At 40.8% G+C, this 24,083-nt stretch overlaps 1 protein-coding gene across 1 annotated transcript in view; it reads left to right on the forward strand.

The window, feature by feature from the left end:
- Nucleotides 1–24,083, forward strand: part of nbas (NBAS subunit of NRZ tethering complex) — a 144,144-nt gene that overhangs the window by 67,403 nt on the left and 52,658 nt on the right. The window contains exons 39-44 of the mRNA XM_056405187.1: nt 1,145–1,268; nt 6,005–6,081; nt 6,982–7,119; nt 16,697–16,920; nt 17,154–17,264; nt 23,706–23,956. Coding sequence (XP_056261162.1) covers nt 1,145–1,268; nt 6,005–6,081; nt 6,982–7,119; nt 16,697–16,920; nt 17,154–17,264; nt 23,706–23,956 — 925 coding nt within the window. The remainder of the gene's footprint in view (nt 1–1,144; nt 1,269–6,004; nt 6,082–6,981; nt 7,120–16,696; nt 16,921–17,153; nt 17,265–23,705; nt 23,957–24,083) is intronic.

Here is a 24,083-nt window from a genome sequence, read left to right on the forward strand (position 1 = left end):
CAGTGTGGCTCATGACTCATTATTTTTTCTTACTCTTACATTTCTGTTGTTCTTAATTCTCCCTTTTTACCTCAGGCCACCTTCTTAAATTATTGCAAAAATGCCTGAGTAAGTTTATGACTTTAAGGCATTTAATTAGACTTTTTTCTCCTATGACTTATAAATTCCTCCAAAAACAGTGTTGAGAGCAAATGAATATTGATTTCAGTAACTAATTTTAATGCTAGAAGCAGTTTGGGGACAGTGCTTTCCAGGAAAAGAAGGATAAACTGAAGACTGATGGTATGATAGAGATCAAAATTAGAGATGTGGTAAAAGATATAAAACGCTAAGAGTAGATGTACTGTATGTATTAGATGGAGGGGGAGATCATAAAAAACCAAAAGAAAAGAATGTCGATGGAATGGCGCTATGGAAGTAGAACAGAACAAAAGTAAGAAAAGGAGTAGTTTGACCTTTATGCCTAGAAAATGGTCGCCCTGGGCTATGACTGGGCTTTTTACTCAGAGACACAAATCATGTGGATAGCTAAAAGAGTGGACGCGAGGGGAAACAGAGAAGGCCGATACATCTCGTCTCATGACATTTTAATAGGCCCCTCCAAATCCTTTCCTCCGCTCCATCTCCAGCCTTCATCCATCTTCCATCATCCATCTACCAATAATGGCTCCCCACGTCCATCTGTCTATGAGCCGGCTGATCAATGGGATTGGTTTTTACCTTAACAGTTTCAATGAAGGGAGTGGGGTGGGAGGAGAGGCTGATTGAGAGAGAAAGAGAGACAAATGCAACAAGACAGAGCAAGAGTGGTGAAGATGGACAGGAAACGTTCTGTGTTGAGGCAGAGGCTCTGAGGCCAGAAAGAGCACAAACTTCATTGTTCACCTCTCAGACACTTGAGAAATCACTTGGCGTACAAGAACCCCATAAATGAATTATCAAACGGCCCTGTGTTGAAAAGCTTTATTTGGGTCTGAAGTTCATTTGTTTACATTTGTCATCCGTCCGACTTCGTGGGAATTAAGACGCTCAGTCACCTTAATCACATCTCCCTTTGTCATTTTCTCATTTGCTCTTCCCTACTGTGGGAATTCCTTCTGCGTATGTATTATGTATCTTTTCTGTTCTCCATTTGTTCTCGTAGAGTCAAGATGTGTATTTGTCCTACAAAGACGTGCCTCAGGAAAACTTTGCAGAGGTTTTGCTGAGAACCGGCAAACTGGCTGAGGCCAAAACTGAAGGAAAAACCCTGTTTCCTGCTACGGAGGGTAAGCAGAAAAACCCCACCAGTGCAACACACAGTTACACACATACACACACAGATTCTCATACAGATGAAGAAAATGTAGTCTGTCCTTTTTCCTTGATGAAAGAGAAATGCTGATGCTGGGATATTAAACCTAGACTAATCCTGACTTTAATCCCACATAATTTGACCAAGACTAAATGTAGGAATGGAGCAGAATTTCTGCCAGATTGCTTAATATTCAGTTTGAGTCACTGTCTCGCAGTTTGAGCGATCCGATTTTTCCCATATGGCTCATGTCAAGAAATCAGTTCTAAACTGTAGTGAGCTTGTTTTTTAAAACAATTTGAGTAGTATTTTACGTGTTGTTGCTGAAGCAGACTTGACTGAGACTCGGGTGTAATGGAAATAAAACTGAACTTTTGCTGCAGAGCAGACAGACCATATTATCTGCCATCTGTGGCTCCATATTTTTTTTTATTTTTTTTTCTTAATTTCCATTCATAGCACAATTTCTAAAAGGCAACAGTGTCTTCCACATTGTTGTGAATATTTTTGAGGACTAATCATGTGGTTTAAATGAACTGTGTTTACATTCAGCGTTAGCACCGACGTTGTTTTGAGGAAATAGGCTCCTAAATATCATCATCATTTCCCAGGCTGTTGTAATATACACACTCACCGAGCACTTTATTAGAAACACCTTTACACCTGCTTATTTGTGCAATTATCCAGGTCAGAAGCTTCAAATAATGTTCACATCAAACATGAGGGAATGAGAATGAGGGAAAAAATGCGATCTCAGTGACTTTGACCGTGACATGATTGTCGGTGCCAGATGGGCTGATTTAGTCTCCTGGGATTTTCACGCACTGAGTTTTTACTTTTATGGTGCAAAAAAACATCCAGTGAGCGGCAGCTCTGCGGACAGAAAGGCTACGAGGTGACAGAAAGGCTATGTGCAGCTCAGGTGAAGTGATCTGATGCAATCATGTCATCATGGAGCAGAATATCAATGCCTCCAACATCATGTGGAATCAATGGCGTGAAGAACTGAGGCTGTTTTGAGAGCAAATTGAGGCTCAACCCAGTATTAGTGTGGTGTTCCTACTAAAGTACTTAGTAGTTTGAATATTTTGTGCTCATTTGAGCCTTCATGTTGATTTGCCAACTTCTCTCACATTGATTTTATTCTTTTTTAAATCTGAGAAGTCCAAGTGTTTGAGACACTGAGTGAGAATAGTTTAACTTGAGCTGTTTCTCAGTGCTTCATCTTAGTGAAGTTGTGGTGTTGGCAGGACGCACGGTGTGGTTCCCCCCAACCTCACTCTTCCCTCTCCTCTCCTCATCCGTCTAACCACGGAGCCCATATGTGGTGGACTAGGGGACAACATGGGAAGAATAGCCTCATACTGATTAATTAATGTATCCCCACGTATCCCACGGCAACAGTAAATAATGACGCGTCACCACTGCCATACCAGAGAGATAGCATCAAGTCAAAACATCAAGGCCATGCTGCGTGATGGATCACAGCAGCTCGCCAGAATCAATGCAACTACAAAAATTCGGAGCAAACAGATGTGTGTGTGTGTGTGAACGTGTTCGAATACTAATTCATGGACACTGAAGAATGCGACGCACACACTTTGACCATGAAGTGCTAATGTATAGATATGCATTCACACATCTCTCTCTCACACACACGCACACACACACACACACACACACACACACACACAAACATATTAACACACCCACACGTTCCACCAAATCCAAGCTCTCTGTTTCTCTGTGCCACTGTCACTCAAATGAATATCTCTCCTCTAAAAAGTCACCTTCCCTTCGGAGCTGCTGCGGAGTGCGACGTGTCAAGAAAGAGAAAAGCCTGTCTGGACGGCATCGCGTCCGATAACAACCTTCGATTAATGACTCCTGTATCGGCCCGCCACGCCGGCTGCCCTCAAAAACAGACTAGGAGGTGGCCTTTAAGAAAATAAATACATTGATTTTTCACCTGCCCCAGATAAGGTGGAGGTAATTAATGATGACACAGGAGGAAAGTAACTCAATGGGATTGAGCCGAGTAAGGTGCAAACACAAGCACTTGGTGTGAAGAAACACAGAGACACACATATTTGCACTCACTCGCACAGCGTGGAGTGCTGCTATTGGCCACACGTTGACCAGGCCATAATCGGTTGTTTTTCACACTGCCTGCACAGTTGAAATAGTAATAAGTCACTGTCTCACCATCCTGCTAACAATATGCCCGATTTAGCTGACACAGGAGCAGGAGTGTGTGTATGCATGTGTTGACACACACACACAAGACAGAGACACGTGGTGTCTCTTTATCACTCTCTCTGTTTTCCTCTCTCTCTCGCACACAAGCAGAAATACTGTATGCTTTTAAGTTAGGGTTATCTACTCTGTGTGTATGTGTGTGTGCGTGTGTGTGTGTTTACCCCTCTGGTAATTCCTGTCCCGATGGTATCAGTAGCTTTAGAGAGGCGTGTAATCAGCTCATTCTGAGGTGTAGCTCATTGAAACCCGGGAGGTAAGAGAGGAGGGGAGAAAAAAATGAGAAAGGGAGGAGGGTGGGCACTCTGCTTAAGAGAGCTGTTATGGCTCTTTAAACTGGTGCATCACTCCAGCCCTGCGCGCACATGCACACACTGAACCTCCACAGTACGTGTCAGGTACTGGCCTGTCTGTGCACGTATGCATATTAGTGTGCATTTTGTCCTACAGTGTATACTGTATGTCTCTCCCTTTGCCCCCGCCTCTGTCTCTCTCCCAGTGTCCATGCTCTACTTTTCTCTGTCTGTTCCATTTTGTCTCAGGCTCTTATCACAAGAACAGGCTTTTGTTCTCCTTGGGTCTGAGACTACAAAGTGATTCTGTCTGCCTCTGCTTCTCTCTGCTCTTTCCCCCCGTTTTCTCACAGAGAGTTAGTGAGTGATTAAGAAAGGGTGTCTGTGTGTTTACAGTGTCTATCTAGTAAATCTACGTATTTTCAGTCAAATAGTGTGTGTGTGCGCGTGCGTGCATGCTTGTGTTTTAATGTCGTGGCCTTGGGGCCAGCAGTTTGGGAAAAAATTGCATCCTTGTGCCCAAAGTTCTTTCTAGCCTCCAAATCCCATCAGCCTTAGAGCCACTGCAAAAACATGGACTTTGTCCCAGTTTCATACGACACACTAATGCTAAACAGGATTTGATAATATTGTGTTCACGTTCGAACAGTGACAAAATCAGATCAGCTTGTATGCATACTAAACGATTCTTGATTTTAAAATATGTGCTGTTGTACACAATCTTCCAATAATGCAATGCAAAAAATAAAGCTTGTGGAGCTTCTCACAGCTGCAGAACATTAGAAGTAATTGCAGATGCTGGTGATGCAGCTTGAAAAAATATTTGGATCTTTGGAAAAAACATCTTTCTTCTCTTAGTGAGGTTTAATTGGCAGTGGCATTTTGAAGTTGCAGTTTGATTCATGTATTTTTTTTTGCACTTTTTGCATAATTTCCTGTTAGTACAAAATGATCAAGTATAGTAATTGTGCAATTCTGCCAAAACGGCTTCTTTTGGAGCTTTCCACCATATCTCATGGTTTTCATCAGCAGAGGGAGTCTGCTCATTTGTCATGGGGATGCAACTGTACCACAAGTAATGATTATTTTTCATTGATGAATAATCTACTAGTTATTTTCTTGATTAATAAATTGATTGTTTGGGCTATTAAAAGTCAGAAAAAAATGGTCATCAAGAGTTCCTAGAGCCCAATGTGACGTCTTCATGCATCATGCTTCGTCCAACCAGCGTTTCTAAACCAAAACAGATTCTATTTAGTGGAATATAAGAGAGGAACAGAATATTCCCATTTGAGAAGTTGGAACCAGTTCATTTTTTGTCATTTGTTTATTATTGTAAATAGAATTTGAGTTAGGATTGTTGTTGTTAAACTACTACTTCCAAGGATAGGGATGAACTGTAAAGCTTAAGTAACATATAGTATACTGTATACAGTTAGTGTGTATTATGGAATTGGGACACTTTAGTCAGACCTTAAGTCAGAAACTGCTTATTCCCAGTCACCATGACGTGCTCGGCCAGATCACTGGTTCAAACAGACAAGTCAAAACCAGTCAAACACAGATCACTTTTGATTCCTATAGTCAAACTCCTCTTCCTGTCTTTGCTGTCGATACATATGCATAGGCTAATTTGGCATTCAGGGGATTCAACTTTAAAGTGCACTTAAATGAAGTTTGGACTCATCTGGAGAGCACTTATTAGAAGTGGGCATGTACTTACTCTTTGAATAATAAATACTCTCTCTGCACAAAACCATACACATGCACATGTGCATGCACACACACATCCATACACAACCAACCCTCTTTTGTACACAACATATGCAAACACACACACACACACGCAGATATCCACACAATAGCCCAGAGAGAAGATGGACAGAATCCTAGACCTCGGTGGGATTTTTAATGATGCTTCTTGACTTTGCACCCCCCCCCCCTTTTCTTTTTGTCTCCCTCTATTTTTACCTTCCCTCTTTTTTGTCTGGCCCACAGAGAAGTGTATTCTGACAGGCGCTGTCATCTGTATTCAACAAACGTGGGATGAGAGTTGTCCAAGAGGGGAGGGTTGGTTGTTAATCCTGGGTTCTTTAGTTAAAGTCTTTTCTTCCCCTTCTCGCCTTCTCTCACCATCCCACCATCCCTCCATCCTTTCCAGTTTTGCTACAGCTGGCCAACGATGCATTTCCCAGGGACATGATGCTGGCTCTGTCCTACTTACTGGCCCTGCCTCAGGTAGGTGGACACACAGTCTCACACACACACACACACACACACACACACACACACACACACAAACACACACAGCTTTATTTAGCTTTATTATAGACACATCTACTCTGTACCCAGTAACAATGTAACTGTGTGGGATTGTGACAAATGCCTCAGTGAATCCATATCCTCTATTGATCTCTTACATCTCTAGATGAGCTATTGTGGTAGAGAGTTTATTTCAGCAGTGTGTCAGAATCAAAGCCACACTAAACGGTCACCAAAATGATGTCGCTAGTCATACAATACACGTATGATTCCAAAGAGCCACATGTCTCCCTCAATTTAATCAACATTCACATGTTCTATAAACCTGTTCTGCTGCTCCTGCACTGGTTTGCCATGTCATTCCTTGCCAGCTGTCAGAATAACAGTCTGATGCTCTGATAGCTAAGAAAATGAAAGCACAAGACAGAAAGAAACCCTTTGCTAACAGCAGTAGATTGTGTTCAAGTGGAGGTAGTGAAATCCCTCATGAGTCTTAACACTTGCCGCATCGCCAGTGAAACACTAAACTGCTGGAGTGGATATTACAGAGATATTTCCTGGAGAGCTTGTTAGCTCCAATCGGATTAAAGTGATGTTACTGACAAACTGACTGACTGCATGGGAACTGCATGGGATGACGCAGCACCATTAGAAGAGATTTTTTGCTTAAACCAGTGATTTATTAAACATTAAACTTATGATTCTTAACTGTGGGGTTTATCTGTGGACTTTTTGGAATTGCAGGGAAACAGGTTCATTCAATGCATTTGTCACATTTTTTCTCTCTTACAGCAAACATTTCAGTGAATATTTAAAATGCCATGATGATAACATCGCTTGTATTTTCTTCTTATATTTGTCCATCCACACATGCAGGTGTTGGATGCCAACAGGTGTTTTGAGAAACAGTGTCACTCTGCCTTGTCACTCCAGCTGGCGGCCTACTACTACTCTCTCCAGATCTACTCCCGTCTCAAACCCTGCTTCAAGGACAAGAACCACACTCTCTACCAGGTTAGCATGGAGTAACAGTTCTGTGTGTGGTTGACTGAATAGAGGTATCGAATATTATGCTGATTCTCTTTGGCTGGACTACAGCAGCGGTGTCAGCCCTATAGCGCAAATGTTGCTGACTAACTGAGTCAAGTAACTTTAGCTACTTTCCATAAAAAAAAGTCGCCAGTACTGCGTCGAGAGCAAGATTCTTGCGTCTCTCTTTGTCTGCTCAGTGGGTGGCAGAGAGGCGTAGCAGCAGCTTCTTACCCAGGCAGAAGCTGTGCGCTGTGTGAGAGACAAAAAAATAAAATTATATTAAAAAAAGGGTGAAACTGGCTGCCACTAGGCAGAATGGAGATACGATGCGGTGACATCATGAACATCCTAACTATCATATTACATAATCTAACAACATTTAGTGAGATTTCCATCAGGCTTTAGCTACTTTCCAATGAAAGCAGTGAATTTTTGGAGCAGTTCCTCAACAGTTTCCAGCCATGTCCTCAATTTCACACATTGACCATGGACATGGTCCAGCCATATACTAAGTTTTGAACTAGTAGTTGATATGCATGGCAGTTGATAAAAATTTTAAGTTCTCTACATAATATGCTTTTCTGAATACCAAAAGTTACAAGTTTGCAACACAAATATAAAGAAATACATTAAAGATGACCCAAAACACCAAAAAACAAGACTTAAAAGTTACAGGATTCGTCTGCAAACAGCAGGCATTTGGCACACAGATAAAAAAAAATGGTAAGTTTAAAGCTGTGGCTTCAACCCAAAACACTGAACTGTTTTCAGCAGATTGGTTTTTGAAGAAGTTTCTTGAAAACCTAAGAAGCTTGGTTCAGGTTTTAGCTCTTTAAGCAGAGCATTTCTCAGCGGGGACCACCAGCACCACAGCAAAACACTGTGTCGCCCATGGTTTATGTCTGTCACAGGGTTGCAGGAGGAACCAGCAGAGTGAAAACGAGCAAGTGGGTGTGTATGACTTTTGACAAGATAACAGTGCCAACAGTGGGCTGAACATTCATCCTTTTAGTGTTAAAGTTTAAACAATGTCTTAATTATAGCAGCCAATAGAGCATACATTTCGCATAATTGAAAGGCTCTTAGACTCTTCGGATTATATGAGATTTGACTGTGTCAGTTGGAAACTAAATGTATGCTCCTTTTCTTAAAAAGTTTGAAAAAAGAAGCCAACAAGAACAGAACAAGTTATCAGAATATAAAAGTGAGAAGAGGAAGGAAGAGGATAGTGATGGCAAAAGAGTAGCAACAGGGGTGTCTGAGGGTGATTGGTGGAGAATAAAGAGAAGAAATGGCTCTGACCTTTTCCTTGAGTGGACTGTGGCTCTCACAGGTTTTAGTCCAGGTGGAAGGAGGGGAGGTAAAATGTTGAAATAAAAGAATGAAAGAGGGAAAGAGGTCAGCAGAGGAAGTGGATAAGTGTGTCCCAGCTGACATTCAAGGTCAGGAAAGCACACGCTGTATATAAACTCAACACAACACGCACAGACATCTTCATCCCCCCACATTGACACATTGCGTCGTAATGGCAGTAATCAGTCCCCAAGTCCATTCACTTAAAATATATACAGCTTTTTCTCCTCTGCTCTACACTTTGGTAGTTGTACCTTCATTTTGAGCTCATTTCTTTTTTTTTTTCATCTGTCATTTCCTTTGAGTTTTTTTCTTTTTAGCTTGTTCTACCAGAGAGAGTGCTTGTTATCGTTGTGTTCCAGGTCTTGCCTTCACTCAGCTTTTAATGATGAGTTAGTGGCAACTTTTACTCGAACACTGATGGAAGCAAGAGGGAAGAAAACCTTTCAACCCGGGATTTTTTCTTCTCTCCTCCACTTTGTCCCTCTCCTTTTCTCCATTTTTTTTTTCCTGTCAGTTAAGTTTAAAGAATTGCTTTGTCGGCATGACAGTTCTGTTTTCAAGTGTCTCCATTTTACTTCTTTCTGTCCACATTATGTTGCTCTTTCTGCTATCGTTCCCCCTCCTTCTACGCTCTGTTTAGTCTTTTTTTCCCCGCCGTAGGCCTGTCTCGCTCTTGTCGAATCTCGGGCCTCTCCATCCACAATACTATCTTGACTGTGCATGCTTTATACATTTCTCTTGTGCTTTCTTTAGCTCTCTCGCTCTCTCTTATCTTTTAAGGGCACACATTGTACAGCATGTGATATTTAATTTCAGATATGTATGACAGGATATTTTGTGCATTTGCTTGCTTTGCATTGCAAATGAGTCTAGCAGGAGAAAAACATGTCACATACCTAAACATGTGTTTTTATAGTTTTTATATATAATTATGTGTTGCTTTGTTTGTTTGTGTTTTTTATGCGTAGCTGCAGGCTAACATGTTCGTGTGCATCAGAGTGTTAGATCAGTTTTCACGTGACAGTGGGTGGTGTGTTTGTGTGCGTGTGCGTGCGCTGTGGTGTGTCGAGCTGTCTCCGAGTGTTTCCCACCCTCCACTTGAATAGCAGTAACTCTGTATCTCAATAACTCTCATGCTCTTTCAATTCTCTTGTCACTATCACATAATTTCATACCCAAGCAGTAAGACACCAAACACTCAAGCCACTGAAGCCATTCAGTTGCAAATAGGAACAGAAGTCTCTGAGGGTTTGCTTGAGGTGTTTGATTTGTTTTTAAGGCCTCAATCAGGAGACAGTTTCTTCACTGTTCTGTAGATGTAGAGGTTTTGGACCTGAAGCTGCCTGTAAAAAGAACTTCAGGTGAAGGAAACAATTAATCAAATCCATATTGTACATGCATATTCATATCTGTCACATATAATGAAATTCATCATCATCCACCCACGCATTGATGCCACATCTCATAAGTATGGTGTAAACTTATGACCTTTTGGGAGGATTTACCACTGCATCAGTTATGCTGTTAATTACCTAATCAGAACATACACTTACACGTACGATTTCTTATCACTTCTTGACATTTCTGCTAACTCTAAAACTTTATCATATATATTAACATTCTCATTGCATCACCATAAATGTTACACCATAAATGAGAGGTAAACAGGGGAGTACAGAAAACCCTGAACAGCCAGATTTTCACATTAGTCGGGCACATATGCAATTTACATTCCAGGGTGTTGTTTAACCATCCAGCTCTTTTAATTACTTTAGAGTGGATGACCTGTCATCTCTGAACTCCATAAGGGTTGTGCCGATGGACGACGATCACCAAGATCACAGCTTGTGCCTTTGCCAATGTCAAGATGAAATTTGCCTTGTTTTCCCATCAATATATTGAGTTGTTATTATTATTATTATTATTATTATTATTTGTAGTGTTCAATTTATATTAAATTAGATCTGCCCTGCCATAGTTTCAAGTTGGCATAACCCGCATATAAACGATGCTTGCAACATCTACGCGCTCGCACATGCACGCTCCAATCAGCTGAGGGTCATTAAAGTGCTGTTTGTTGTAGGTGCCAGGCGATGATTAAACAGAGCGGAGAACATCAATAGACAGACAGATACAACACGTGACTTAGTTTGGTTTCTTAGCCTGCTGCTTTCGGCACTGACAGGGACCTAAAGGGACAGTCATCGAGAATATGGATATGGTGAATGATATGATTATTAAATGTAAATAAGTAATGTTTTGTTTATGATGACAATTCTGTTTAGTTTTAAGATAGCCATAAAATGTATTTGTTATCATACTGTCACCGCTCAGGGTGTCCGAGAAGGAGCGAGAGAGAGAGAAAGGGGCGAGTCGCCCTGTTGGACTCGGTGCAATGTCGCCATGTCCCCAGATACCAGCATTTCCCTTTATGAGAACAGTGTTTCAATAACCAATGCGTAGTGGAATTATGTAATTTATACTCACCTCTCTCACCCTACTTCAACTTCATACCCTTGAATACTGTGTTTTAGACACCTTTAGTATGTTTGTTCTGACTGCTGGCAAATACACCAGTGTCACAGTCTGTTCACATTTTAAATTTTTTTTCAACTCTAGTCCCTAGTTTAACTGTGTTCAGTTACTCAGCACAAAGGTCTCTACGACGTACAGCCCACTGCTTCTTGACGATTTTGTTGCCCACTATTGGCTTTCAAGATCTTTAACTGTTACTTTCCCATCTGATTACATCTCCCAGGCATGTTGGAGCAGCACCGGGCTCGGTGACATGGAGGCTGGGTTTCCATTATTCCCTAAGGCATAATGAGCCCCTTTCCACTTGCTCGCACTGGAAGTTTTCATTATACCGGCTAAAGTGCTCGTATGTGAAATAGAGGAGCTCTTTACCGTAATTGTTCTGCTGGTGCTGTTTACACGAGATTGCACAATAGCCCGTGTTTATGTAAGTGTTAAGGTCTGTTTGCCTGTTCTTGGCGATGTTTTAATGTGTGAGTTTTTCCCCTGATTGTGTGTGTGAGTGTGTGAGAATGCTTGTGCTTAGCATAATTGTAGCTGTGAATGTGCAGCCGCTGTGCTGCAATGTGCTGAGTAAAGAGATTGAGGTTTTTCACTCAACCATTTATCTTTGCCTGCAGTCGAGTATTGATCACTCACATTTGTGCTACACAGACAAACATACATTTATAGTATACACAATTGTAGTATAGACACACAGCATGACTTTAGAGTTTATCATGCAGAAAAACTGCTTAGCTCTCTGATTATCTCATTACAACATTTAGCTTTATAATTAAAGACCACAAATCATTGTTAGGTGCTTTACCTCCAATTCACATATTCAGATGGAGTCAGTGATTTGTAAAGAATATTTTCACCTTCATTAAGGATATATATTTGTTTTTTATTCTACCTGATGGCGCTCTAACAGTGTGGACAGAATGTTAAGTTTTTCAAACTGGAAAAATAAATCACACAAGCTTACCAAAACACTCAGTCGATTGAAGTTGTATTAGTAGCGAAGATAAAAGTGTTTTCCTAATAGCAGCGAGATGACTTGATAAAACAGCACTTTGCTTACATCTAGAGACATTCTGTAATGCCTGCGGTCATTGCAGATGCCTTTTCAATTCATGGCCACAACAGGATTCGAGCTACCGGAGCTGACCTTGAAAGTGCTGGACCAATGAGCCAGCTCCCTGTTGTTGAATTGACTGGAATAATGAGTTAGACTGTATGAATTTCCCATCATAGAAAAGCACCACACATCCAATGACTTCGCTTTCCTCTTTTTGTACAAATTGTGCACTTGTACAAATTGCACCCTTGTACCACAATCATTAGCAGTCTATATTTTACCCATGGGAGTCCTGCAGAGTGGAGTAGCTGCAGAAAGCCCCCTATTAGACAAATATGCACTCTAAATGCACTGTTGCAGTTAACTGGGAATGTTCGAGACAAGTAGTCTCTGAACCTTTGATTAGATGCACTGGTTTGACAGTGCTAAGTTACTCCTGCTCCTCTTGTTTGTATCTTTGCAGTCTTCTTGGCTTGTGTCTTGCCTGTGATCAGTCCCCTTCATGGTGTGTTATGACCCACAGTGCAGCCGATCCTGTTTATGATGGTGATTATTCCTTTAAAAATGGTGCCTGATTTCTCTCCCCTGTGCATTCCTCCTAATTATGTGCACATACTGTATACACCATTTGCTGAATTAGTGCTAATGAGGCCACTGACTGTATAACTAAGTATTATGCAGGACATAAACACAGCTCATTAAGATCATTACTATCTTACTCTGTGGAGAGCAAAGGCATGACTGTTTCTTTATATCTTCAATGTGACAGAATGTTATTAAAAACTAGGTTAGGCTTAACAGGTTTGTGTATATGTGTATGCATGTGTGTGTGTGTGTGTGTGTGTGTGTGTGTGTGTGTGTGTGTGTTTGTGTGTGTGTGGCATTGAGGATCTCATAACTTGCAGAGAATAATATTACATTGGAAATTTAGCAATCTCTAATCCGTTAACACCCAGACCAATTCTGGGGGTAGTTTGTATAAATTAAAACAAATTAAAACAATTTTGATCGTATACCCTTGTAGTGAATATGAATTAGATGAGGGCTTCTTACATTTTTGGACTGTCAGACTGATAGAAACATAGGGAGCCATATTCTTTTTTTGCCACACTAGGTTTGGCTCATTGCCTTTCTTTTGGTCCAGTTTGGTCCAGACTGAATTATCTCTGCAGTTATTGGACATTTGTTGCCTTTAAATTTTTGTACATTACACTTATGGTTCCCAAAGGAGAAGGTGTCTATCACATATACGTAAGGTTGTAGTCTTTCTACATTTATTTTATTTAAAGTAAAGATGGTAAACTTGGCCTACTGTACATACATACAGACTGCTTTCTCTTTAGCCTGTTTGTAACAATGAGCTGTTAGCTGCTGAGCTAGCATGCTGTGCTTTTGACTGTGGACAGAGCAGACTACAATATCGCATTCTACATGTTCACATTTATGCAGGTTCAAACTAAATGCAGAGTTTTGGGGAAATATGCGGTTATTTAAAAGCTGTTCCGCAGATATCTTCTCCTCTCAAAAACAAACCGACGTGATTAAAGGCCGCTCTATATGCTTAAATGTCCGGCTGTTTGGCCGCCGGCCGGCGCTTACGGAAAACCCTAGCAGTTTTGCATAGTGCCCACTTACGCAGATGGAACAGTGGTAAAAGGGACAACAATACTGTTTGATATAATTAAGTTAATCACAATAATAAATTGACTGGCTTCAAAGAGTTACTCTGACAATATTTATTTCACATATTTAACCAGCCATCTTTGGAAAGAGGCGAAACAATTTTTGATGGGTGCAGATACTGAAATATAATAACATGGGAAATTAAGACTGAAAATGAGAGAGCAAGTGTGGCTGAACTTATTTGAGACCAAGACGCAGACTTTTTATTTTTACACTGTTCCCTCATAGGAGGCATCACAGGAAGGAGGGGAGCAAAGAGAGAAGAGCCTGTGGCAACAGTGGAATAGCTGAAGGGGGAGTTTGAGAGAGTTGGCTTCCTCCCAGCTGTGTAACATCACACACTCCCTTATGTAATTATACTTTACATACAGTTTATACATTCTTCTCTTTGAAGAAATACAAGAAGTGTCTTTTTAAGACGCTTTGAATTTCAATAAGCAAGTAATTAGATAAGATGAAGAAAAAATTAGGAATGAGTGTTGTCTGTGCTTAATTTGCAGACAATTGGGATTGCAAAGAATACTTATTAGAAAGAAAAGGGATTCTAGAGATTCCTAAGTAATGAAGGAAGGGGTTAAATAATTTGTGAGTTGCAAGAAAAATGAGTGTATGTAGCGGTAAGGAAGGATATAATCCAGATAGCCAGAAGGACAAAGTACTGCAGATGAATGACAGAGAGAGTGAGACAGAGAACGCAAACAGTATTTCATCATGAAAGCCTTATTTCAATAAAGTTCTTCAAACACAGGCCTGTCCATCACAGCTCCAACAGACTTTCTTCTCTCTCTCAGTGTTCTCCCTTTTGTGTCATTCTTCCTCGTCTGAAAATGGTGTCCAAAATGGTGCCAGCGTTATCAAATACAATCCTCCTTTTATTTCCTTCCCTCTCCTCTCCATTACTTTCTTCATGCCACACCCCCCCCACTTCTATACTTTCTACACTTTTAATACTCTCTCTTCTCTATCTCTTCTCCTCGCTCTCCCTCCCTGTCCTGCTTTTGAACTGTGAATCTGCCACCATGACTGCCAGTATGGCCACATCTAACGACGCACACACATGCTGAGAGTAGGGAGACATACAGAGACAGACACACACACACACCTCTGTTTTCAAGCTCACACATTTCCAGCAGCCATAATTACCTTATGCAAATAAGATCAACAAATAAACCATCTCATCCTGCTGGGCGACAGCATATAAGATGCCAAAAACCAAATTCAGGAGCTCATTTAATTAGAACAGAGGTGATGAGAGAGATACAACATTTACCTACCGTTCCCTGCGCGTGACACTCTCACAAATGCGTATCCACTGTCTTATTCCCCATAGGCCTGAATCACAGTAGCAATTATGGTTCTAGATACAATTACCCGTACTTTCTTGGTGTGTAGGAAAAAGGGTGCATATTGAATAGCCTGATTTAACTCAGGTGCAGTTGTCAGTGTCTACCTGGAAGCAAACTTAGATAGAAGTAAGCCCAGGCTAGTTGGTGTGCCCCTGCCTTTTTCTGCCGATTTTTGAAAATTACAGCCATTTTTGAAAATTGCCTCATTAGTTCGTCACGGCAGAGCGGCGGAAGACCTGTGAAGTTTTATATATCAGGCAGTGCAGGGTGTTTGAAGCTCAGTGTGTGACATAGTTAAGTGATAAGCCTTAAGGGCAGTTGCATTTGGTCAAACCTGGCTTAGTGCTGTATCCAGTATTTGAAAGCAAATTAGGGATAAAGAGATAAGAGAAGAGGAGCGAATTTGGGGCATAAGTTTCTCTTGTTCTCATTGGTGAATATTAGCATTATTGGTATTAGAAGGTAATATACCAGGTAAACAGGATGTAGAGTAATACAACAAAAACTTGCAAGAGAAATCAAAAATTGAGTTTTCACTTTGTCATTATGGGATATTGAGTGTAGCTTGGTGAGGGAAAAAGTATATTCTTTCAATTTGATCATAAGATAGCAACAAAATATAAAAAGAAAAAAAAATGAAGGGGTCTGAACACTTTCCGAATGCACTGTAGATATTTGGCTACTGTCATTATTTTTTCCTGAAGAGGAAGGGTTTCATTTTTCATTTGTTGAATTTGAAATCAAACTCCAGATACAGTCTTTAGGCATAGGTATTTTGTTTATCTTTTTTTTTTGTTTTTTTTTAATTTAACAAGAAATCGTAAAGATATAAGGCACTGGTACCATACCAGTAGCACAATAGCATCAGTAGAAAGTGGTAAACTGAAAGCCGCCTCCATCATATGGCTAATATTATAAATTCAACCTTGTTGTTGTTTTTTATCATCCTGTATAAAATTTGTGAAAATCATTTTTTCATTTAACCAAAAAATGAATTTGGAGGCTTCAGTGTAATGGACTGGAGCAAATATATGAGGTGGCAAATAGATTCAAAGTGTGGCCCATTGTTAAGCTTACACTGTGCTTACAGTAGTGGAGCAACAATGAGCCTTTCGTATCTACATAGGCAGCGGACCCTCGTCCATAAAGCTCACCCTGTTGTGCCGTACTGTTTCTACAGTAGCCCAGAAGGCACAAATCAAACACTGGCTTTAGAGACATCCTTTCACATTCTTACATTACCTGAAAACCACTGTAGATTCTCGGAGGTGCTTGGAAAGGGAGGGGTGAGGGGTTTCAATCTGCAACCACTAAATCCTACACACTTGTCCTTTAAGTCTTCAAATGAGTAGCCATCATATTTATTTTCCTACAGCAAAGGGGCAGAGATCTGGCAGTCCAATTTTTATTTGCTTTTATTCAGACGAGTAGGCATGATAATAATTCTCAGGATTACCAAATTTTGCTTTTAGCACAATATCCATCCAATATCCTTTTTACTCTGTGAAGCCACTAGCATGAAATAACACATTCAGCAGCTGTTTGTGTGTAAACGTGAAAATTATTCCCCTCTTCACAGGCCGACCCAAAGGAGCTGATTCGATTGGTCACACAGCATGTGTCTGCATATTCGGGTTGGCCAGAGGAGCTGCAGAAGTTGATCAGCCAGCTGCGTGTTTACAACGAGCGTCTCACAGATTTCACCCAGGCGCAGGTGTTACAGGGGCTGGGCCGCGGTGTGGATGTCCAGCGCTTCAGCTCCGACTCCGACTACAAGAAGGAGACCATCCTTGGCCTCACAGAGTAAGCAGGGGAGGGACTCAGAGGAATATGCTGTCAATACTATTTCCTCAAATTATGTATACACAGTTGTAGTTAAATATAATCATTTCTAATACTATAGTTAGTATGGTGTGTTTTATTTGCTTAGGACCACATATGCATATGAGTGGGAGTGAGGGTCCTTTCTTCTTCAAATGCAGTGAAATCTCATCATTATTTTCCTCCTCTCTGCTTGTGTTTCCGTATGGGTTTAGGACACTGGATGACAGTGTGTACAGAATCGCTCTGTCTCTGGCTAAGCGCTACAGTGTTCCTCTGTGGGAGGTCTACATGACTCACCTGGAGTTCCTCTTTACAGATAGCGGGTACCTGCACACACACACTCAAACACACAAATACAAACACCATCACATAAACTCTCCCTCAGCATTTTAATCTCATTTTACTCATCTGCGTTTGTTAGCTCACATCACTTTTGTCATCTCATTAGTTCGAAACATTTAGTCTGTCAGTGTGCATTTGAAAGACCCCTAAAAAATGTATTTGTGTTTTGATAAAGAAACATGAATGGTGCATGTGTGTTTATGTATTCCCATGTCTGTTGAGTTTTGTTTGTGCACGCACTTGTTCCTTGTCCCTGTATTTAAAATCCTGAAAAAGTGAAATGAAAAAAAAAAAGTTAATTTAAGTAGCACCAGTCCCTGAGTTTTAACAAAACCCACCGACATAAAAAGCCTACCCCGTGTTTTGAATGCGTATGTGTTTATGTGTGTGTTTGTGTTTTAGAGAGGGAGAGAGAGAGAGGGAGAGAGAGAGAGGACGTGAGTGTGTCAGAGTCTATTTCCATAATTTATTTGCTCTCTGACTTCATAGCTGGGGATCTGACTAGCTCTGCACCTTTCCTTGTTTTAATAGAATGCCTTTTCAGCAGAGTCGAGATATGTGTGTGTGCGTGCGTGTGTTTGCGTGCACACATGTGGATTTGTGATAAATATCCCTACTGTCACATTCTGATATAAGGAAATAGTTTATGGACTCCATTTAACGATAAATTACAACCTATACCTTTTAAAACCCTACCACACTTGCTGTGTGTGTGTGTGTGTGTGTGTGTGTGTGTGTGTGTGTGTGTGTGTGTGTGTGAGACAGAAAGAGAGAGAGGTAGAGTTTTCTACCAAAATCTCAAGATCATGACACATGCGTGAAGAATATTCATACTATAATCTTGATTTGAAGCATCTGTAAAATGCATATTGATTTAACACATGGATGGACGCGAGCACTGACATAAATAGAGCACATTGCAGAGAACCTAAAAAAAAAAATGCATACAGACAGAAGCGTGGGTGCAAGATGGAATTTAAGCTTTTATTGATCCCTGCAGGGAAACTGTTAGCACACAAGTTTAACCTGTGGATACCTAAATTCTGATGCTACTGAAGCACTTGGAAAATAAGTAGATATGGAAATAATATGGTCAAAGGGTGAAATGCATAAATGTATTTCAGCTAAAATGAATACAGAGCTACTGAGCCTTCACTGTTAAGTATTACAAACACACAGGATGGAGAGAAAGGTCATTAGGTAAAGAATCAGTGTGTGCAGGAAGGGAGGACCAGATAGATGGAGGAAGAAGAGATGGATGATAGAGCTAGAGTGTCCCTGAGACAGTCCTATTAACACAGAACAAACGCTTTAGAGGAATCAATGGCCTGCTAAACGCCGCCATCATCAACTGTTCTCTCTGTGCATGTAGGTCTTTGTAGATGTACACTGGAGCCCTGTGGGAACATGAATTTCAGCCTGTTTCTTTTGACAATTTAATGACAGCTATTAAACCATTTATATGACCTGTCTGAAAGAGGGGTGTTCATGTGCTCTCAGAAGTCACCTGCCATTTCACTTCCTTGTTTTCTGTTTTCTTTAAGCTTCCAGTGTTGTATGTTGCTCAACCAAACCGTCCAGATTCATTTTTTGTATATTTAGTTTTGCTTTACCTGCTTCAAACTCATTCAATAATACATGTAGACAGAAAATCAGGATACCTACTGTATTGCGAGATGAAATGGTCCCGGCAAAATATCACCATTTGACACAGCTTGTATGTAACATCACTGTTACCAGCTCGTCTTGCTGGGCTTGTTGTTGATTTATTTTGGTTGAATGGATAAACTTTGGATTACTCCAGGCGGCGCACACTGATAATGTGTTCCACATCAGTTGACAGATAATACACAAAAACATGAGGTTTGACATTTCAAACAACACAGCTCCAAGCTCATTTCAGTTCCTACCTGCTGCCAGCTGTTGCTGACCACTTGTGCTGCCTTTTCTACAAATCACTAGTTTGCCCATGATGAGAAATAAATAGTCTTTTGTGGCACCTTCCCCTCTGATTCATCTTAAGATGTGTTTTGCTTTGAGCCTAATGAGGAATCATCAGAGACGGAGAGGACGCTTTTGAATTTTGTACCAGCTCCTTCGAGTTGCACATCTGGTGACCTCATCTGGCAAATTAAGGTTTGAATTATATTGAACATTGGCAGTGTTACACACTACGCAGTCCTAACTGTTTGGCTCCAAGGGTGCCAAAAAGATATGAGCGTATAATCTGTAACACTGCAGGTTGATTAGAACTTTTCTGCTCCTGGCTGATAATGTCCTAGATCAATAGGAAGTGTTATTCTTGCAATGCCAGAATCCAAATACTAGTCATCCAGTTTATTTGAACCTTATTTCTACTTTTCTCTGCGTACACCAGGCACTTCCCACTCTCACCTTTCAGGAACCTTGTGGCAAAATGTGCAAATTATATCAATACTTGGAATATATGATATACTGTATATAACATAATAAGAAAACTGTGAACTGCAGTCACCCCTGCCACAGCAAAGTTCCCCCTCCTCTCTCTGTCACTGCAGTTTCACCTTAGCTATTTTCTTTCTCAATAGGTTTATTCTTCAATGTCATGTTGCATACTTATTACAAAGTGATTGTAAATTGACAATTTCAGGTCAATTCTATAAATGAGACTCTTTGTTTTGATGTATGCATGAGGATGTCGACATGCGACGCGCTGCCTAGCTGTCACCTGAGTGAAAACACATGCTGTCGTTTGCATCATACTGTTCTAGCCATACAACAATTATCTGAAATATTACAGCAAGCATGTGTCTTGCTGTTTGCTCATTTGAGTGTGCTTAGCATGCTGATGAGCTTCCCTCCTTACGCTGTTGTTAAGGTTTGGTACAGTACAGTGTGTGTTCATCTGCAGTTGTTTGATGCTGCTGGTTCTGCTGTTTAGGGATTTATTGATGTGCTACAGAAACTCTGCAAGGTTTGAGCCCTGAGCATGACCGTGACCTAGAGCACGACTGTAAGCATGTTTCTTGGAGTTATAGTGGAGAACCACAGAGAGCAGGACCTGGACTGATAAATAAAACCACATAACCATTGGTTGAGTAATGCTCTCAGTTGTAGGAAAAACAGTATTTCTGACAGAACTGAAACAAAGCAGTCGGTCCATGTAACCCATATTTTCTAACCGCCCCATACCACTGTTGAATGGCTATGTTGCTTTTTCTCTTCACCACCTCAGCCTCTCCCTGGTCTGTGTGTGATAGTGTTTTTGGAAATTACATATAGTATGTTTCATATGAAAATTCATTTCTTGTCTGAAATGGAACACATATAAATATATTTTTAGCCACGCTAGCAGAAGGGTCTAGGGATGTTAATATCAGGCAGTCGGTCATTTGGTACACCATATTTCTCAAAACACCAGTTCAGTACAGTTGTTTATGTCCAAATACCTGCAGAACTAATGGCATCCCCCTGAGCCTCTGTAGCTGTATTTGTCTTTAATGCTAATGAGAAAGTATTAGCATGCTAAGATGCTAAATTAAACCAGCATTACCATGGTGCAACCAGACGGAGCTACTTGTGTAGATGTAGCATCAGTCCTTTTTAATGTTGACAAGTACTCAAAATGTGATTTTGGCAGTGTTAACATCATCACGACTGCTATAAACAATGTTTTTAACAGTGGGTGTAATGTGAAAGCAGTAGCTCTTGGTGATGACCCCCAGGGAAATATCACCCCACTTTGCAAGCACCCAAAGACCCACTCATTAGCTTCACAGTGACTTTTAGTTCATTGTTTTGGGTTTTACGGCCTGCCGCTTTACTGTTCGTTCACTCTCACTGCTCTCAGTGACATAGTTTCCCCATTCAGCAAAAAAGGCTCAAATATTTGAGGTCACAGCTTCTTTCCCCAAATGGCTAAAAACTCAGTTATTGCAGGTTTAAAATAATATGTACGATGTTCCTAATGTTTAAATGATCCATTATTCATGTTTCATGTGTGAATGCAATTGCACAAATCATAGTTAACAATATTAATGTCAATATTATATTGTGTGTGTGTGTGTGTGTGTGTGTGTGTGTGTGTGTGTGTGTGTGTGTGTGTGTGTGTGTGTGTGTGTGTGTAAAAGTGTGACAGCAGAATTGCCTTACAATGAAAAAGTGAATCAGCTGTGCAGAAAATTTCCATGTGCAGTGGTTCCATACTAAACTCTACAGTACAAACGCACTTTTACAACCCCCTGCTGGACCGTAATTTGTAAACAAATTAGCAACATAGATCGTTAAAAAAATAAATAAAAATTACAGCTTGCATAAATCCAGACAACAATGATGTGCTGAATAATCATCACTACTCCACCAAAGCTCCCCTAGAGTTTAATTCTGGATGTCTGATTACCAAGGTAATTAAATATGCCTCTGAATTTAAGAATATTAGGAGGCTATTTTTGTAACACATGGTGGAAGAGACAACAAAAAAAATATGGTAATGTTAGATGGGGAAGAAGAGAGGATGAGAGAGGAGAGGAACAGCTAAGAGAATGAGGAATACTCAACCGGATTAAATCTGTTCCTCGCTCCGGCTTTTGAAACAAACAAGAGAAGATTGTAATGAGAAGCTCCTGATATTACAGCCACATAAACACTACCGAGATGGGCTGGGAAACTGTGTTGTGTACAGAGAGAAATACCACTGAGCGAGCAGCAGTAACAAAGCATCCATGTAGTAGAGTGGTAATAAAACTATCCGGGACAGAGATGCTGAACAAAAAGATGCTTAAAGCTGTGGAGAAAGAAGATAGGAGGTTTTCACATCCTGAGCAAAGAGAGGCACTGAACACCTTTTGTCAGTGGATTGGGACGAAACACTGAGAGACGATGACGGTCTGGCTTTGAAGAGCTACAGTGACACACTCAGCTAAATCAGAGCCTGCCATGAGCACTGGGCACAAACTGCTGCTCACAGCTGTCTATATTCACGCCTGTGTGCACTTGCCAAGGAAAACTCATAACCCCCCTCAAACAGTCCTAGTTGGACAAGTTGTTTCTTCACTTGCCATTGTACTCTTGCCTTTTGAGTCACTTTAGAGCTGATGGGAGTAAAAAGTGAAACATCAGAAACATCGATTGGCGTCTCAAGCCGCCTGTTTGTTTGTGCACTTAGGAAAAAGACAAGCGGGAAAGTGACTGAGAGAATCTTAACTTGGAGTTGTTCTGTTGACTCCACTCTTATTAGAGCCCCTGTTGTTTGGATGATTAGTGTTATTTGCATTATTGAGCTTATTGTGAGCTGCTGCACTGCTGCCACTGTCTATATTTTTTTCATTAGCGAAAGCCTCCCAGCCAGCTCTGATGGAGAGCCCAGAGGAAACATTGTCCTCTTTGATGTTGTCCCGTTCTGACAGATAAACAGACTTGCACTCACACTAACACGCTCGCAGACAGCCAGCCACAGATTACTCAAAGCACCTTGGTGACTGCCAGCAACTAGCTTTACTTCCCCTTTGCCTTTTCATTCTTTGTATCTCTCCTTGTTTAACTTTTGTTTGTGGCTCTCTGAGATTTTTTTTTTTCCTCTCCTCTCTGGTGTTTTGCTTGTGTTCTTTTCACTTGTCCTCTCATTCTCCAGGCCACCTGCTGCTGTTGACTTTTAGTTCTGTGGCAAAACATGTTTTTTGAAAAGGAAAGGAGCGCATTAGTTGTACACAACTTGAACAAATCACTGGATAGATATCCACACAGTTTTTTTTTCCACTCTATGAACTCAGCATTTCACCCTCATCTTTACTGCCTTCCTTTCTTCCTCTCTATCTTTCTCTCTCTGCCTCTCTGTCTTTCTTTCTGTCCTAGTTTTGCCCCTTTTTATTTCAGAGCTGACCAAGTTCTTCAGTGTACTCTCAGTAGTAATCTATGAAATCCTCTATGAGTGTAACTTTAGTGATAAGCCCACAGATTGCCGTGTTGTTTTTCCTTTGCAACCAAACAGTCTCCAGAGCTGGTTGTCTTCTTCCTTTGATTTCTCTGTTGATGGAATTTGGGTTTCTGTCAGTATTGCTGTTTTGTCTAATCTTTTTTAGGCATGGTGGCTATTGCTGCTTATGTGAACAACTTAGATCTTCATATGTTTTTATCAAACAAGCCGCTGTTTCAGATGCCAGAAACTTAAAAGTGTTTCACATCCTGTAATCCAATGGGTGTTTTCTATGGAGAAGACATATCTCAGACAGCAGGTGTTTACAACAGCAAATGTAAAAAAAAAAAAAAAAAAAAAAGCTTTGAAAGCTTTGAACTTGGGATAGGCTGGATAATTTTTGTGTGTATTTATTGGTATGAAAACTTTATGGATTATTACTTTCCAAGTGAAATTGTCAAATATATTCATTTACAGACACTCATGGTTTTGTTTTTCTCCTCTTCCCCTTTCCTCCCTCCTCTTCCTCCAGTCTTTCCACCAAGGATATTGAGTCCCGGAGCGAGTCCCTAGGTCTGTTTCACACTTTGAAGGGTAACCCTCAGGCCTTTTACAGCCACATGACCAAGTATGTTCTGCCAACTGTGGAGGGAACCGACCTGGGTCGCCTGCTCTACTATTACACCCTGCTGGATGCTGCAGGCTGTGAGCCTTACGTCACCACCACCATCAAGCCAGACTCCCATGTCAAATTGCTCAAGAAGCTTCGAGCTGTTGCCAGTGGTGAGATAAACACAGTTTTATTTTTACTTCTCTGTTTTCGTAATGCAGATGACGCAGCTACTGCATAATTAGAGGGAGGTTTACAGCAGGGTCAAAAGGAGGAGAGATAATATGTCTGTTAATATCA

Source organism: Seriola aureovittata, chromosome 19 (genome assembly GCF_021018895.1).
Source record: "Seriola aureovittata isolate HTS-2021-v1 ecotype China chromosome 19, ASM2101889v1, whole genome shotgun sequence".
Lineage (NCBI taxonomy): Eukaryota > Metazoa > Chordata > Actinopteri > Carangiformes > Carangidae > Seriola > Seriola aureovittata.